The sequence below is a fragment of the Manis javanica genome, chromosome 1 (genome assembly GCF_040802235.1).
Source record: "Manis javanica isolate MJ-LG chromosome 1, MJ_LKY, whole genome shotgun sequence".
Classification (NCBI taxonomy): domain Eukaryota; kingdom Metazoa; phylum Chordata; class Mammalia; order Pholidota; family Manidae; genus Manis; species Manis javanica.
The window spans coordinates 191,349,500-191,365,708 of NC_133156.1; the positions used below are offsets into that span (position 1 = coordinate 191,349,500).

Sequence of the window (16,209 nt, forward strand, 5' to 3'; positions counted from 1 at the left end):
GAATATAGCCAATGATTCTGAAACATCTTTCTATGTTGATTAGTAGTAACTGCACTAGACGGGGTGAGGATTTAATAACATGGGTAGCTGTTGAACCACTGTGTTGTATATTTGAAACCAATATAAGATTGCCTATCAACAATATTTCAATTAAAAAATTATTTTAAAAATAGTCAAATAAGGAGACAGTACACTGAGACTATTCAAACTGCAATCCACAAAATGCTTTACTAGTCACATGGCTCTTTCACATCCATTTGAACCCTTACAGGGATGAGACAGGCATGGATGGTATCAGCCACATTAAATAGGTGAGAAGGAACTGCTGAGGCCCAAATAGGTGAAGTGACTTGCCCAAGGTTACCATCTGAGCAAACCCAGGTCGTACTCCCTCTGTTTTTATTTTTGTAATTCTGCTATCTAAAAAATACGTGGCCTGGTCCAGGGGCTGAAAATGTAGAGGGAAAAACTTTTTAAAAAACATATCCCATATGTATTATATATTATGGTTTGATATTATTCAGTTAAACTATGAATGAAAGTCTTAGGTCTGAAGGTCATTTAATATCATTTTGGTAAATCTACACGTTGAGTTACTGGGTTTTTCTTTATTGCAGGAAGAGGGAGTTAATAGTTAAGTGGTGCTTTGGTGTTAAAGTTATTGTTGAGTATAGATTTGCTTAAGAAAACTGTTGATTTAATAAAGCATTTATTAACTTTTCGGTACTAGAATGGGCCTAGAAAATTTTGGTGGGCTGCTTGCTCTCTTAGGCAAAGATCAGTTAGTAAAGCTGGTTTGGAAAGGGCACCAGGGTACAAACAGGAGTGGCAAGCTTATGAAAGGATACGTGCGTGTGACTTTCATTTAAGATACAGAATTTAGTGTTGATGATGTACATGAAGGGCAGCTATACTAAAGAGAAAAACGGAGGGTAGGGACAGGTCGAGCTCACCTGGTGGGAGGGGGTTGGCATTTAAGTTTACCCAGCAAAAATGTGCAACATTATACCATTTACAAGGATTTACAGAAGCAGCCAAATTCCAGCCGGGGAAGACACCGAGTTAAAATGTGGAGACTTTCCCAAGAACTATTGAGGGTGTTTTTTCCAGGACTCTTAGAGGATCACGGGACGCCAAGAGTGCACGCCCCCACACCTTACCCCATCCTTTCTCACAGATATTCTCACCCTCATAATCCTGGCTTCAAACCCAGGCTTTTAAAACAGATTAGACAGGGCTGGGGCCTGCAACCAGCCTCCGAAATACTCCCCGCTCCTTTACCCCGGTCCCCAACTGAAAAAAAAACTGGGCGTGCCCTCCCTTTCCGTAGCGCAGCCCCCGTGCGAAGGGGCGGGTCTCGATTCCAGCGGGCTCAGGCCCCGCAAGTTGGCGGGAGCTGGAGGGGCGGGCCAGCACCGGTCCCGGGGAAGCCGAGCGAACGCTGCAGTGTGTCGCTCTCAAACTCGCGCCGCCACCAGCTCACGAGCTGCGCCCCACCCTCTCCGTCACCAAAGGTACCCAGCCAATGAACGGGCCGAAAAGGCCCGGCTTGCGGGCTAAGCACGGGGATGGGGAGCGACGGGAGGGGAACGGGAAGTCGAGGGCGGGCTGCGTTTGACTGACAGCTCCCTCGAGCCAATCCTCCGCGTGGCTTCTCTTCGCTCTCTGCGCTGCTCTTCTCAGCTCTTCGTCCCACCTCTTCCTCGTCCTCCCCCCTCTTCGCTCCTTTACGACCCGCCCCCATCCCCTCCCCCACTCTGCGGGCAAATCGCTGCTGGAAAGAGGCGGGGGCAGAAGCGGCGGGCTCGTGTGGAGACTTGAGGTGGGATTGATGGGCGATCTGGCCAATAGGAGGTAGGCTGATGGCGCGGCTGTGGCTGGAACCGACCAATGGGAGAGCGGGCTGGGGGCGGAGGCCCAGGTTCCAAACGCTCCGCGGCGCCATGGGCTGAAAACTCAACCGAGATGGAATCTCCCAGTCTGAACCGGTTTCAACCGGTTCCGAGTTTGAGGCACTAGGAGGAGGGGGAGAAGCGGCTGCAGCGGCCGCGGCGGGAGCAGCGGGAGCCACAGCATCAGCGAGAGCAACAGTAGCTACAGCCCCGGCGGTGGTGCCCGTTCCAGTCTTTGCTGCTGCAGTCCGTGCAACCACCCAGAGGGGGAGGGGGAGCCACCAGGCGCTGAGGAGAGGAGAGGGGGAAAGTTTAGGCGAGCCGGGTGGGGGGGCCCAGCGCCGGCGCCGCGTGAGAGGGAGCCGTGTTGTGGTGGGGGGAGTCGGACTGCAACTGGCAGCAGAGCGTCCCCGGCCGTGTGGACTCCGCAGCCCCCACTCCTGCCGCTCCCGCTGCTGCCTGTGGCTGGAGGGTCCCCCGGGGCTGAATCTTTGGGACTTGACCCCGTTCCCCTCCCCCTTTCGCACTCCCCAGCCAGGCGGGAGTATTTAATCCAGATAATTCCCCTTCTCTTTTTTGGGGGGGCGGGTGGGTGTGTGTGTTGGGGGGAGGTGTCCCTGAAATAGTAAATATTATTAAGCTTTTTTGGCCCTTACCCTATCCGTTTTTTTAGTTTCCTTTTTTAAGGTGGGAAAACTGTGAAACCCACCTTGCTTTCCTCCCCTCTTACCCTTTCCACCTTCCCTCGCCCGAATCCCCGACAAGGAAGGAAGCAGCAGTTGGTTTAGGCTCTGGGTAAGTCCGCTGTGTCTCCGGGACCGAGGGTCGGGTGGTTGCGCGGCGGGTGGGGAGAAGGCCGGCGTGGGGCGCGGCGGCGCCGCGGGAGGCGAGCCCGGGAGGCGACGGCGGACCCTGCGATTGAATGGAGCCGCTGCTGCCGCTGGGGCATGGAGGCGGGAGGGGAGTGCTTGCTGGGTTATTCGCGTGTGCGTGTGGCCGTGGAGGAAGGCGAGGAGAGTGATAGCGAAGCGGCGCCTCGCGTGAAAGGGGAAGGGCTTCCCCAGCCCCTTGGGTTGGGAAGAAGTTGGGGTGATTTCAGGAACATGTTTGTAAATTATTAGGAGTGGAAGTTTCCAGAAATATTTAGTGCACCAGCATTGAAACGTCCGCCTGCATCACGTGGCTCCTCGGTGGAAAGCTTGGGATCGGAGGAGGGAGGGGCTGCTGAGTCGCTGCTCCTGCTGCAAGGAAACTCAGAATCTTTGGGTGTTTTGCAGAGTAGTATTAGAAGTAGTAAAGATTCGTTGATTTTTATTTTTCCGGTATCTGCAAATGGGGTTCTGTGTTGTAGTTTGTTTTCGGGGGCTTGAGTGTGCTATTTGAACGAATCATTTATTGCTGGCGTCGTACAGTGGGGATGCCCTGATTCTCCTTCATTCCGAGGTTTCTGGAGTTTGGGGTGGGTGGGAGGAAGTGGTATAGTAGAGGAAGCATTAAAGATTTGCCCAGCTCGGACCTCTGATCACGCAGAGGCCATGCTGCACGGAGAATGGGGCGGTGAACTTCAGGCGCCTGGTTCTAAATACCTCCTCCGAGTATGGGCGGGGTGTGTGAGTGCTCCGGTATGCTATAGTTAGAAGTGCTGCAGATCGTTTCGGGTAGGAAGCCAGGGGAGGGCGGGCCTTAGTGAGGTCTGTTTCTACTGAATGAAGCGGCAATTACCCACGCACCTAAGTAGCAGTGTCTTGTAGCGACTTGTTTTTTGACATACTAGGTAGTTAGCATTAAAGAACGGTTTTGAATTTAGATGGGAGTTGGCAGTGGGTAGTTGCCTGCCTGCTAAGTTTGAAATGGTAGTGAAGGTATTTTGGTAGTCACTTGTAGAGTCACCACATTGTTGGATAATCCCTTGTATATGCTATCCAGTGAGTGGATTTTAGGATTGAGTGTCCCAAGGAGAAAAGAGCTTTTGTGGTTTCCCCTTTCCCTCTATGGCTGCTTGCTATCTGCCTGATTGTATATCTTCAGCGTGTGGGACACTGCTGTTGGTGGAAAGAATGTTTTGGAAGCAGTTTGGGGGAAATAAGTGTGCTTGGCATTGGCCAGAAAGCCGCCATTTCTGTACTTTGTACAGTTCAAGAATAGGTAGGTCATTTCGAAGATAGCCGCTACTTACAAGGATGGCAAACTACTGAATTTAACACAAGCTTCTATTCTAAACCTGCCTTTTCACAGAGTTTAACTCAAGAGAGCTCTAAGGACAGTGTACTTGAAAATAAAACTTTTTAGACTCTTTTTTGTTTAGCTTATTTTGAGAGGACTAGGAGAAAAGTTCTAACATTGTATGGCACTTGAAGGGAAATTTATAAATTTGTGGAATATGTAGTTCCTTTTTTAATAGTATTTGGATCAAAACTTGTGTATGTCGTGCATTGCGTATTAAAGACACGTTTAATTGCTGTAAGAACTGAAATCTAATCAGCTTCTACTGTCAGTAATAAATCAAAAGACTTCAGAAAAACAAATTCTTGAACTTTCGATATTTACATTAAATGACTCATCTTTTAGACTTCTGATATGTTGTTACTATCATTAAAACATTTAAGTTGAAATTGCAGCAATTAAGAACATTTTAAAACTTCTGTGAAATAGCTAAGAAATAACACTTTTTTCCTGTCAAGTTAGTACTTCCAAACATGATGTAATCAAATTAGTTACCCATTTCTAGAGGTGGAGAAGTGGAGGTGACCATCTGACCTTGTTGGGTGTAAATACAGTAAACCATGGGTTCTTCACCTGAGGCTTCCTGCATGGCTTTCAGGGCGTCCTGAATTTTCTGTAATTGTATACAAAATTGTTGGGGCGGGTGGTTTGCAAGTGCTGTCGTGTTCCTCTGGTTAAGGCATCTTGACTTAAAAAAGGTGAAGGAGTTCTGATGTATATTCATACTTGAGTGGCACTTTCTTTGGAAAAAAAGGAAAGATTCTTATAATGCTGTGCAACAAAAATGTGAAATGTATGCCAGCATCTTGTAGTAGAACCCTCTTAAAAGTTGTATATTAATCTGTAGGTTTGAGGCAATATATTGAGATGAAGAAGCTCATTTTTCTATTACGATAGGATTTGTTTTCATTTGGAAAATAGTTGGTAAGCTCTTACAGTTTTTGCCTTGTCAGTGAATACCTGGAAATTTTTAGAAATCTTGTTTGACATATTCCCGTAAAGGTTTTCTAGACCATATTTCCAATGGTTTGTACATAAGTAATTTTAATCCCCAAATTCTTTTGTGAGGGTTGAAAGAAAATACTTTGAGTGTAGAAATGTAAGTTCTTTAGAGCAGTAAGGGCACCAGATTTTGTTAGACTTGTGGTTCCTGTTAATTATTGCTGTTGTACAATAGGGAAACTTGGATACCACATTTAATTTTTAGCATCTTCCTGCCTTTTCCTCATATCTTAAAGATTAAGGTAACAAGAAATGAAGGGAACTAAGCTTTTTACTGAACTAGAAGACTACTTAGTAAGGGGAAAGAAAACACTTCTCTTGAGCTTAATCTGTATTTAAAAATTAAGACTTTGAACTGTATCAGGTTTTAGGGCCATGAATTCCTAATAATTACTTTTAAAAACAGAATTGTTTATGTAAATGATAGTATAAAGAACTTTAAGATTTTTGTGCGGTCTAAAAAGAAGCATTAGAAAAGTTGAATGGGCCTAATAATTTAATACAGTTATGGAGTAGTTGAGTAACTTCACCTTTCATTTGCTTTTACTGTCTCAGTTATTTAGGAAAAGTCTAAAATACTCATTGAAATATTTGTAAGAACATATTTGAAGTAATATAACTTGAGTATGAAGTTTTTGACTGATCGTATCAAAACTTCATAAGCACCTTAAAATCTTTTCTTTATTTTCAGTAATCTATGCCAGCAATTATGACAATGTTAGCAGACCATGCAGCTCGTCAGCTGCTTGATTTCAGCCAAAAACTGGATATCAACCTTTTAGACAATGTGGTGAATTGTTTGTACCATGGAGAAGGAGCCCAGGTAAAGTAGCTGATCAAAAGTTTATAACATTATTGCAGTGTTAACAAAGTTGTGTTTATAATAAAAATTGAAATGATCACCTTGTAAAAAACTGTCCCATAGTTTGTATATTAAATTAGAGTTACAAATATGTATATTAACTCCATTAAAGAGAAGTGGTCTGGAGAAAGAAATTGCGTATTGACATGGTTAGAATGGGATGCATCCTTACACTTCTTGTTCTTAAGAAACTTTTACCCATTTAATAAAAGAGCCCAATGTGTTCTAATGTTTTATAGATTAACTAAAGGTGGTTTGTACCTTATATATTTAATAAATTTGGAGCTAATATGATCTATTTAAAACATAAATTACAGAACAACTTCACAGATACAAACTTGTTTTAAAAATCCGATAGTACCAAGCAGCTTCACATTATTTGAGTTTTAGTACTTGGAGAAGTGGTACTGTTAATGTGGGGATTATATATAATCCATGTTTTGATCAGTTTAAAGTATGGGGGGGTGTTTTGGGTTTTTTTTAGCATCCAGTTGAAAGGTAAATGGGAAGGATGTTTGTATACTTTTTAGTTGTATATGTTACAAGAAACTAGGCAATCTTGAATCTTCACCCTGTGGAGTTAATAGTAGAAAGAGCTTTATATGACTAAAAAGTTTCTGTTGTTGGATTAAAAAGTCTTTTAAAGTGATCTGGCAAATATTTTAGTGCCAAAATACTCCATTCCTGATAGATAATGTTTAGTATATATGGAGTTACATCAAGATACTAATTTATATTTGCACTGGTAAACCTGATTTAGAAACCTGAAATGTGTCTTATCTTTTTACATAGTCCAAAAAACATTATGTAAATATTAGTATGTGTGCAAATATTTTCATGTGAAATCCAACATTAATTGGTTTCACCTATAATAAAGAGAAAAGAAAAAAGGGCTATGAAAGTTTAAGAGTGGGAAAGTTATTGTGCAGTTTGTTTTATCTCTTGTTCGGTTTTACACTCCCAAGAGGCGTTTTTTGATCAGTGTTCTTATCTTCAGAAGCATTCCTGAAAAAGTTATTCCATCCATGTTAATTACACATATTTCGTTGTTTTCTTTGTGCTATAAATTCTGCATGGATGGAGGTTTAAGCTTCATTTCATTTTAACATAGATGTATGGAAAACAACTGCTTTTGGGAGAAAGTATTTAAAAAGTAAGGTTGAAATGGATGAAGTTTTGTCGGGCTCAACTTTGGGAACATAAAATTGTAGCCATTAAGAAGGTGGGATATTAGTTGTATCACATCAGTCAGCTACTATCATTGTTTACAACATCTAAAAGTATGAATAAAGGAAGAGACCATTGTTGTAGGCTGTTTCACCAAAAAGTAGGAGTAATTTTTAACATGAATATGTTGGTAGTAATACTGCTTTTAGTGTCTTACAGTACTGAGGTGTAATGATTGTTTGAATTTTTATAAAAAGTAGGTTTAGAAAAGTGTTTATTTACTGTTTTAAAGGCAAAACTAACTTTCCGTAAAGTTAAGAGTTCTGTCTAGTTAGATCTCATGTGACAAACCAGTTGCATTAAAGATAATCATTAAACTGGTAATTTGTTATAGATAAGGAAACTGAGACTTAGAGCTTCAAGTCAGTTAAGAACTTTTTTCTAAGTCATTTATTTAAACTTCCAGTTCAGACTGTTTTTCATATACCACCTCTTTGGGGGTCTTAGTTCAATAAGAAGTAGAAAGCTGTAGTGGGGAACATGTTTTTAGTGTTAGATGTCTTAATTTTATTCCAGTAAGTTTTCTAGTCTTCATTCTAGAATCTTAATGTACAAAGTGTTACCTACCTTGCCAGAAATTGGAGGATTAGTGATGTTTGCAAAGTACCTATTAGGGTGCTTGATACTTAGAAGGCATTTTTTTTAAAGGTTACTTTTGGAAGTGTAAGGAAGATTTAGCATGTGTGACATAAACTAAGTGTTTTAAAATATGGTATGGTTTCTTAATTTTTTTCCCAATCTCATAAAATATGTGCTAAAAATGGCAACTAGAAATTATAACTATTAAACTTTTAAACTCAACTGAAGTAGGCTTTTTTTTTTAAAGACTACGTAACTTCGGAGCAGAAGAAATTATTAGAAGGTGGCTTTTAAATCTGTAGACAGAGCTTTTGCTTAGAAGGATAGTACAGTAGGATATTTAGCACTGTAACATTAGGACTACCTTCTGTTATAAGCATTTTTTCTATTTTTAGCCATGTAGGCAGCCAAGAAAAAGATAGGGAAGGCTGGGTGTTTTATCCAATATTGTGTTAAGTGTCTTGAACTCTTTTAATCTACTGCTTAGCAACTAAAATACTTGCACCATTCAGTTAGTAACACAGGGAGATGCCAGATTTTCTCTTTAGTCTCCTTTTGTGTTTTTTTAAACTCCTCCTGGAGTTTTTAAGTTAATAAAGGAATATTACATAAGGGTAGTGGGATTAGGACAAATTAAGTCATTAGTATGCAAATATTAAAGGAAAGAACATGATTTATGCAGAGATTGGAATGGTTGGTGGTAGTGTGGGCAGTACTCACTTATGTGTAGAATGCTCATCAGTTAAAAGCAATTATATCTTACCCAAGTAACTTTTACTAGACATGAGTCTTTAGTATATACCTTACCTTTTTGTTACTATTTTATGTGCAAGTCTGTCTAATTAGAATATCTAATTAGATATTCTCAGGGAGAGAAAACACTGCTAAAATGTGCTTTGGCCCTACATAAGTCACACTACTATTTTTTCTGCCTTTTGTCAGTTATTGTATAACATAGTTAAAACTCCTTAAAGCTATCAGTCCCTTAATGAAATCAAATAAAATATGTATAGTTGTATTGTAAGAGCTTGTTCTCTAGCTGTAATCCTAAACCCTCAGGGTAGAATCCAGGTGACTGATTTTTCTTCCAAGTTCCACAGTGGTTCTGGGGTGGTTGTCAAGATAAAGAACTACCAACACCGTAGTTAGTGGGTATGTATTTCTCATAGTTTTCTTTTAAATAATAAGCAGTGTATATTGCTGGTTGGTTGATTGGAAAAATAATAACTGCTACCTGAGCAAAATCTTAACATCAAAGTCAACATAGGAACAATTTTTTTGTAACTTGGCGTAAAAACCAAGTTAAAGATTATGGGTGTCCAAGGTGGTTGAAACAAGAATGCCTCTCTCCCTCCTTACCAGTACTCTATGAAATATAACCCATAGAGTTAATTCTTAAGTGATCAGTCTAATTAGATCAAGTAAATTAGACAAGTTTTAAAACCAGACTTTTTGCTTACAACCTTGTACAACTGGGTAAAAGATAATTAGGGATGATCCAGATGAGCTGCAAAATAGACTTTACAGGTGAAAAGGATTAAACTGCTATTTCTTGAAAAAGACATCAGTAGAATTAGCAGTCTTTGTGTTCATAATATGCAAAATTAATAGCGGTTAAAAGGAAGAAAGTAGATACATAATGTCAGCATAGCCAGATATTTTAAACTGTTGATTGTCAGTTATACCTCAGTAAAGCCAGGGTGGCGGGTGGGAACAGGACAGACTGTCAAAAGAGCAAATTGCAGAAGGATTTTTTTATATAGATAAAATTTAGTAACAACCATATTGTTTATCAAATTCATACACATGCTGTGAAAATATGGAAAAGACACCTAATTCATGAAGGTGATTATCTCTAAAGAAGGAACAAAGGAAGGAAATGGCACTGGAGAAAGGGAGGAGAGTGTAAAGGTGACTTTCATAAGTTAGATCTTTTATGTTTAAAAGATACAGGACACACTACAATGAATTGGTACCATTTGTTAATGCTAGATGCTGGCTGCATAGGTATAATGTTTCTGGGCTTGCATTTTAAAAACATAAAAGCAGTTAGTCTTCCCATGAAATATATTTTTGTTGTTTAAAGATATCTTGATGACTCTTGTAAAGCAGAGTATATACCATTCCATAACTTATCTAGATGTGAATTTTTGTGTGTTGTTTTTGGTCCATTGTAAGTTCTGAGAACTTATTTTGTGTAGTAGATCTTTGTTAGCATTGGTTGAATTTAAATTGCCAAATAAGGCAGATTGCCCCGCCCACCCTCCAAAAAGCTATTCTATTTCAAAGGATAAACTCCCCGTTTCTTTGAAGTTTATGGGTGATGATGGATACTTTTTATTTCTGTAAGGACTAATCATCTCTCTGAGTATTTGTTGATAGACTCACTGTTCCTATTAGGATTTGTGCCTTGCTCAATGCCATTTTGATGAATGATTCTGAAGAACAAGTAAGCTTACAATTCTTTCTGTATAATATTTCAGCAAAGAATGGCTCAAGAAGTGCTGACACATTTAAAGGAGCATCCTGATGCATGGACACGAGTCGACACAATTTTGGAATTTTCACAGAATATGAACACGAAAGTAAGCAAGTGGTGGTTTTAAAATCCATTATTTCTTCTTTCTTCCAGTCAAACTTTGAGGAAGGTATCTCATTTTCAGTATTAGTATTTGTTATCTCAAATCATTTAATATTGTTAACTTATTTCAAAATTTAGTCTTAAACATAGAATTACTTCTTGCAGATAGTCCTAAGAATTATGAATGAAGTTTTATAATTGGGACTAGAATGCAAGGTAGCGCCTTTTTTTTTTGTTGTTTGCTTTTTTTTTTTTTTCCTTTTTAGAATATGTATGCAGATCTTAGTTGCATAAATTCTGAACGTTATTCAGAGATGAAACATCAGGAATTATTTTGGGCAGTTATTTTGGGCAAGTGATCAATATACTATAGGCTAGGCACCTCCAACACCAAGTTGTGTGGGCAGTGTAAAACCCTACTACTATACTCCATGGTACCAATGCTTTTAATGGGACAGCACTCAGTTTTTATCTGCCATTGAAAATGTTATAATTCAGGTCCTTTTTTCTTAAGTTTGAACAGAAGGGTTGATCAAAATGTGTTTTGACTGTTTTAGACTTGATGATTCACACTTCTCTCTAAACTGCCTTAAAGTAATAAAATACCATGCATGGCATTCTGTTTAATACACACAAGGTTTCCACTTGGTATACATTGTGTTAAAACAGAAAATAGCCATGTTCACATCTATTTCTGAAATCAGACTGTGTTATTAACAGTTTTAAAATATTAATTAGTTTTGACATCTTGTAAATTTTAGGGCAAAAATACAGTCCAGAACTTCCTCAAAGTGCTAACCTTAAGTAACATAACAGTGTTTGCCTGTTTGCTTGCCTGGTAAATTTTGCTTTTTATACTGACAGACATTACTAATGTTTAAGTTGATTTATCAACAGTATTTTTAAAAACTCAAATTTGTCTTGTGAAAAATGAGATGATTAGAGGAACAGAAAGAAAGCAACAGGTAAAGAATTCTTCAATTTACATAAATTACAAATGATTTGGTGCTAAATTTATGCACTATTACATTTGGCTTTTATGCAATCATTTTTTTTTTCTTTAAAGATGTTAACACTACCTGATATTAATCATAATGTTCCATTATGTTGATTGCTTGTAATAGGAAGAAAAGGGGTGTCTTCCTGTGCAACTGACACAGCTAGGCTTTGACGGCAGGCCTCCACAAGGTCTACCCTTTTGATTCCCTTTAACTGAATTCTGTTCATCAATTGTTTTTGTTTCATGGGTGGTGGGAGGGGAAAGGGGAATTCAATGCATAAAATAAGTATTTATAAGGGCTCAGTAGAAATTTCTACCATAGGGATCATTTCATGCATTTATTTTTTCATTTAGTCTTTGCTGTTATCTGTCCCTCATCTTCATAACTCAGCAGTGGATTTCTTAAAGTCCTGATTTAAATACAAAGCAGAAATGTAGTTCTTTGGAGTGATGTTTGGGTTTTTTATGGATATTTGCAAAGTAGTCATTTATCATTGGCCCTCAGATTTGGCTATCATTTTGGGTTTTTAAAATCAGAATCAAAGAAATGAGAGTTTTCTTCATATGTGGAGTATTAATGTCTAGGAGAGATTGGGTTTTAGGATATTATGATGATGATTTATGCATTTCTTTGACCTGTGAAAAACTTTTATTGGGCTTTGTGCCTCAGGCTCCTTGGCAAATGGAAAATACGAATTGTGTCTTCAAGCTTATGCTACCTTTATATAGTTGGAGAAAGGGCTAGAGGTTAGTAAATAGGCAATTTAGGTAATAGAGACATAAATGAAGAAGTAAAATAATGTAATGAAGGGGGAAATACCCTTCAATTAAAAAGAAGTATAATCTGAAAAACATTGCAAAATACAATGAAGTTACTAAGATTATTCTTACATGTATATTTGTGGTAGTTTTGTTCTTTTTTTTTTTAAGGTCTTGTAACTGGTTGAGAATTAAGAGGATATATTCCATATAGTAAGAAGTGCATTGTTTTGATTTACAAACTTGATGGTCTGATAAATTACCTATAAAATAAATACAGAAAAATTTTAGGGCAGTTTTTTTTTTTTTTTTTTAGTTAATTTAGACTGAGTCAATCAGAACCTTAACCTTTTTGCTTATTTACATTTTTCTGAGATCCAGACCTATAAAGAGAAGTAAATGAACAGGGATAGAAGAAAGCTTCACTATTTACTGCTGATTATGAAACCTTTTAATGGTATCAGATTTACAATTTCAGATTTTTGCTTTGACCTTGTTTTTATTTTGGAAGTCTTTTTAAGGAATGTTGTGCAAATGTAGGATTTTAGTTGAAATGGCAAAATTTCCTGAAAAGTATGAAATGTTAAAAGTGAAAGAAAACAGCAAAAACATTTACTATTTGAGCACAATGTAGTTTGGGACAGTCTACATTGTACTTTGGATAAAATGAGCATTTACATGATCCCTTTGGTTGAAATACTAATGCTCCTATTTTATTGTGTGATGACTAACCATTTTAAAGATGAACTCTTATTCTCAGCCAAAACTTGCAATCTGAGGTTGTATGTCTATATATGAATGATTTTACCTTTCAGGTATTGTAGCCGGTTCTTCCCTAATTCAATCAGTTGGAACATACCACAACAATTTTGTCCCTTTTCTTCCTCCTGTCTATCCACACTAATTGGTCATGGTAATAATTTTGGGTAGTAACTCCTATAACATTATAAATTACTATAAACAGTTTGACTATTTAGAGTGAGTAATCAGCAGGAGGGACAAAATGGCTTAAAAGTGGTATCTGTGTTTACTAACTTCTTACATGTTTTAGTTTTTATATTTAGGAAGGAATACCTGAAAGGTAGATACAGATTGCAACATGCATTTGTGTATTATTTTGACTGTGCACAAAAGTTTATCTTTAAATTAGTAGAAATAGCAACTGTAAGGGTGGGGTTAAAATTTAAAATTAGACCCATGGGCTGTCTTGCTGCTCCTTAAGTAACACACCAGTGATGTTTGTAAACACTTTCTGATGCAAATATCTCTCTGACAATACTTTAATACTTGGCCAAGAGCTTGCAACTCCTAGAGGTTGGTAGGAAGCTTGAGAGCACCCAAGCTGCTAAATTCTTAGGAGCCTGGTCTTGTTAAAGTACATTAGCCTATGAGCAGTCATTTATGCTGTGAATTCATATCTGGCTGCTACTCTTCTTCTACAGATGAGCCCATTTGGCTGCTAAAGGGCTTTTTATTTGGTTCTTCCTCCTGGTGTGAGCATGTATAAACAGCAGGACGTTAAATAGAGTAGTAAACAACAAAATGAGGAAAATGCATGAAAATCAAGTATAGGGGTGAATAGATCTTGTTTAATATTTGTAATTAAACTTGGTAGCATAATGTTTTTGAAACTTTAGATGTAAGTGTGTGAATGTCTGTCCATTTGTGAATCCTGAAAAGTTGTCAGTCTTATAGCAATATAGTCACATGTGTCTATTCTCCAATTTTCAGTATTATGGACTACAAATTTTGGAAAATGTGATAAAAACAAGGTGGAAGATCCTTCCAAGGAACCAGTGTGAAGGTAGGAAAATGTTCTAAAGAATCATGAATTCAGAATTTTATTATTCCTTGTGTTTTTATTACATCTGAGTAGGGGTGGGTGAATTGGATTTGTAGTTATTTATTATGCTCTATAATTACTGCTTTCATTCTGTGGCAAGGCAGTTTCTGTTTATATTTTGGGGTGGGGAGGAAGAATGTTATGTGAGAAAGAGAAAGGAAACCAAACTAGTTAATAAATATTGTTGTGAAGATGTGTGTGAACTGATAGTTAATCTGGACAATATCTGTAGTGAATGAAATTTGAAGATGTGATTGTATGTGTTGTTTTAAGTACACCAAAGAGTAACTGACAGGTAATGAGTATTGTTAACACATGGAATAATATTTAAGTTTAACAGCAAAGGAAAAACTAAGTTTTAAAAATCACAAGCCTTTAAATTTTGAAAGACTGGGTGTTACCTTATAAGAGGTTGGCTTCCAAACTAAGGAAATAATCAGAAAATGAAGGTGTGGTGATGCCTGGTATTATACATTTAACTTTCCCCTTTGTTCTATCTTGGTAAAGGTAATCATAATTTAAGAAACCTGGGGCTTGGTATTGAATTCTTTGCTGTTATTCCCAGTTTTTACATTCTACCTATTTTATATTAACTTTATCCCTGAAAATATGAATAGAGGTCTGGACTTTATAGTGGAGGGTGTACTACTACTGGTGGCATTTTCTTCTATGAAAATATGTCCCCTTTGACTATTAGTCTTTAAGATGTTGTTTTGCACCTGTTTTCTCATGTTCTCTTTATGGTGGGATAGTGACCTTGTTTACTTGGCTAGTCTGACTTAAATCTTGGCATCTTTTCTAGCATATTTAGAAGTGAGTAAGACAATTCTTTATGGTACTGCCCTTAATATACCATAAACCATAGATGAATAATGATAGTTTATAAGGAAGTAGTGCCACCAAAAAGTTCTTATTCAAAAGGTTTATTTGGGTTGAAACATGTTAGGTCATGTTTTGTGACCTCAGATAATTACAGTTTGACTGTGTGACCCCAAAAGATCCTTCATACTTCATTATTGCTTTTTAAGGACCTTTGGGACAGTCCTTGTTTCTTTACTGCTATTGTATGTTTTGAACCTCAAAATTTAACTTCTGCCATGGCTCAACCACACCAACAAAAAAGTTTAATTTTTCACTTCAGTACCATTTAACTGTAAGTCCCTCTTTTGTTTCTGAACACCTAGACCTCTGCTTCTTACCACATAAGGACTGAACTAGATGATCCTCCAATATCTTCTCTAGTTTTGAAACTAAATGATTTAAAATTATACTAGCTTACTTATCAAAGTCATCGTTGTGTTTGTTACTGAAAAAAGAGGAAGTCTCCTTGAGGATTTGACAGTTTTAACTTTCTACAGGAATGGGTGATAAGTTTTGGTTTTTAACATAATCACAGTAGTTCCCATATATTTGTATGTAAGTATAAAATGTACACACTCCAGGAGGTAGAAGAGTTAATTTTGAAAATCTAACCATCTTATTTGAAAAATAAGTGGGGCAGAGGGGTTGTAATAATTCTGCCTGACTGAAGAGACATTTAGTTTTGTTCATGTGCTCCTATTCTCTGTGGGTGAGTTAACTTCATTTCTCTACAAGCAGTATTTAGTAAAAAAATACATATATCTTTCAGAACCACCTTTTCCCTCTGAATTTTCTCACCACTATTGATAAAATTAAGTAGGGTGTAAACTTTTTTTTCCCCGAAGTTACTCTGTCACCCACAGATAGTTGCCGCCGTCAGTGAAGTCATTATATGGAGGAAAAAGAGTGTTTAACTTCTAAGGTCTTCCAGAGGTTCACTATTAGAAGAACATGTAAAATGGCCTCCCCACAATGTCAGTGAACTCTAGAGTCTAGATCTAGATATGCAACAGCAGCTTTGCATGTTCTGTTTAATGATTTGTGTTTTTAAGGTAATTTACCTATTTGTTAAACATCGGAAAATAAGTTCAGTACTATATTAATTTTATAATTCTTATTAACATTGTTAGTCCTGGGAGGCTGTCTAAGCTTAAGATTTTGTACTTCAAAATATACTGACATTATTAGCTAACAAGTTAGCTTTACCTTGTCCAGCCTCCTTAGCATATATATTTATTAACCTGGGACATACATTTGTGTTTCTGCTTTGTACAAAGCACTGTTGGGTGTTAAGACTATATAAATCCCTACATCGATGTGTTACATGTGGGCAGATGAAACATGTAAACAAAGAAATACATGAGCATTAAATTAGGTATA

At 37.8% G+C, this 16,209-nt stretch overlaps 1 protein-coding gene across 2 annotated transcripts in view; it reads left to right on the forward strand.

Moving 5' to 3' along the window:
• Positions 1–2,079: 2,079 nt before the first annotated feature.
• The window catches only part of XPO1 (exportin 1), a 38,627-nt gene continuing 24,497 nt past the window's right edge, over positions 2,080–16,209 (forward strand). The window contains exons 1-4 of one of the 2 annotated variants that reach the window (XM_017669795.3): positions 2,080–2,687; positions 5,809–5,940; positions 10,269–10,370; positions 13,857–13,929. In XM_017669795.3, coding sequence (XP_017525284.1) covers positions 5,815–5,940; positions 10,269–10,370; positions 13,857–13,929 — 301 coding nt within the window. In that variant the 5' untranslated portion in view covers positions 2,080–2,687; positions 5,809–5,814. Of the gene's footprint in view, positions 2,688–5,808; positions 5,941–10,268; positions 10,371–11,490; positions 11,555–13,856; positions 13,930–16,209 lie in introns of those variants that run through there. The other variant, XM_017669796.3, reaches the window with a different exon arrangement.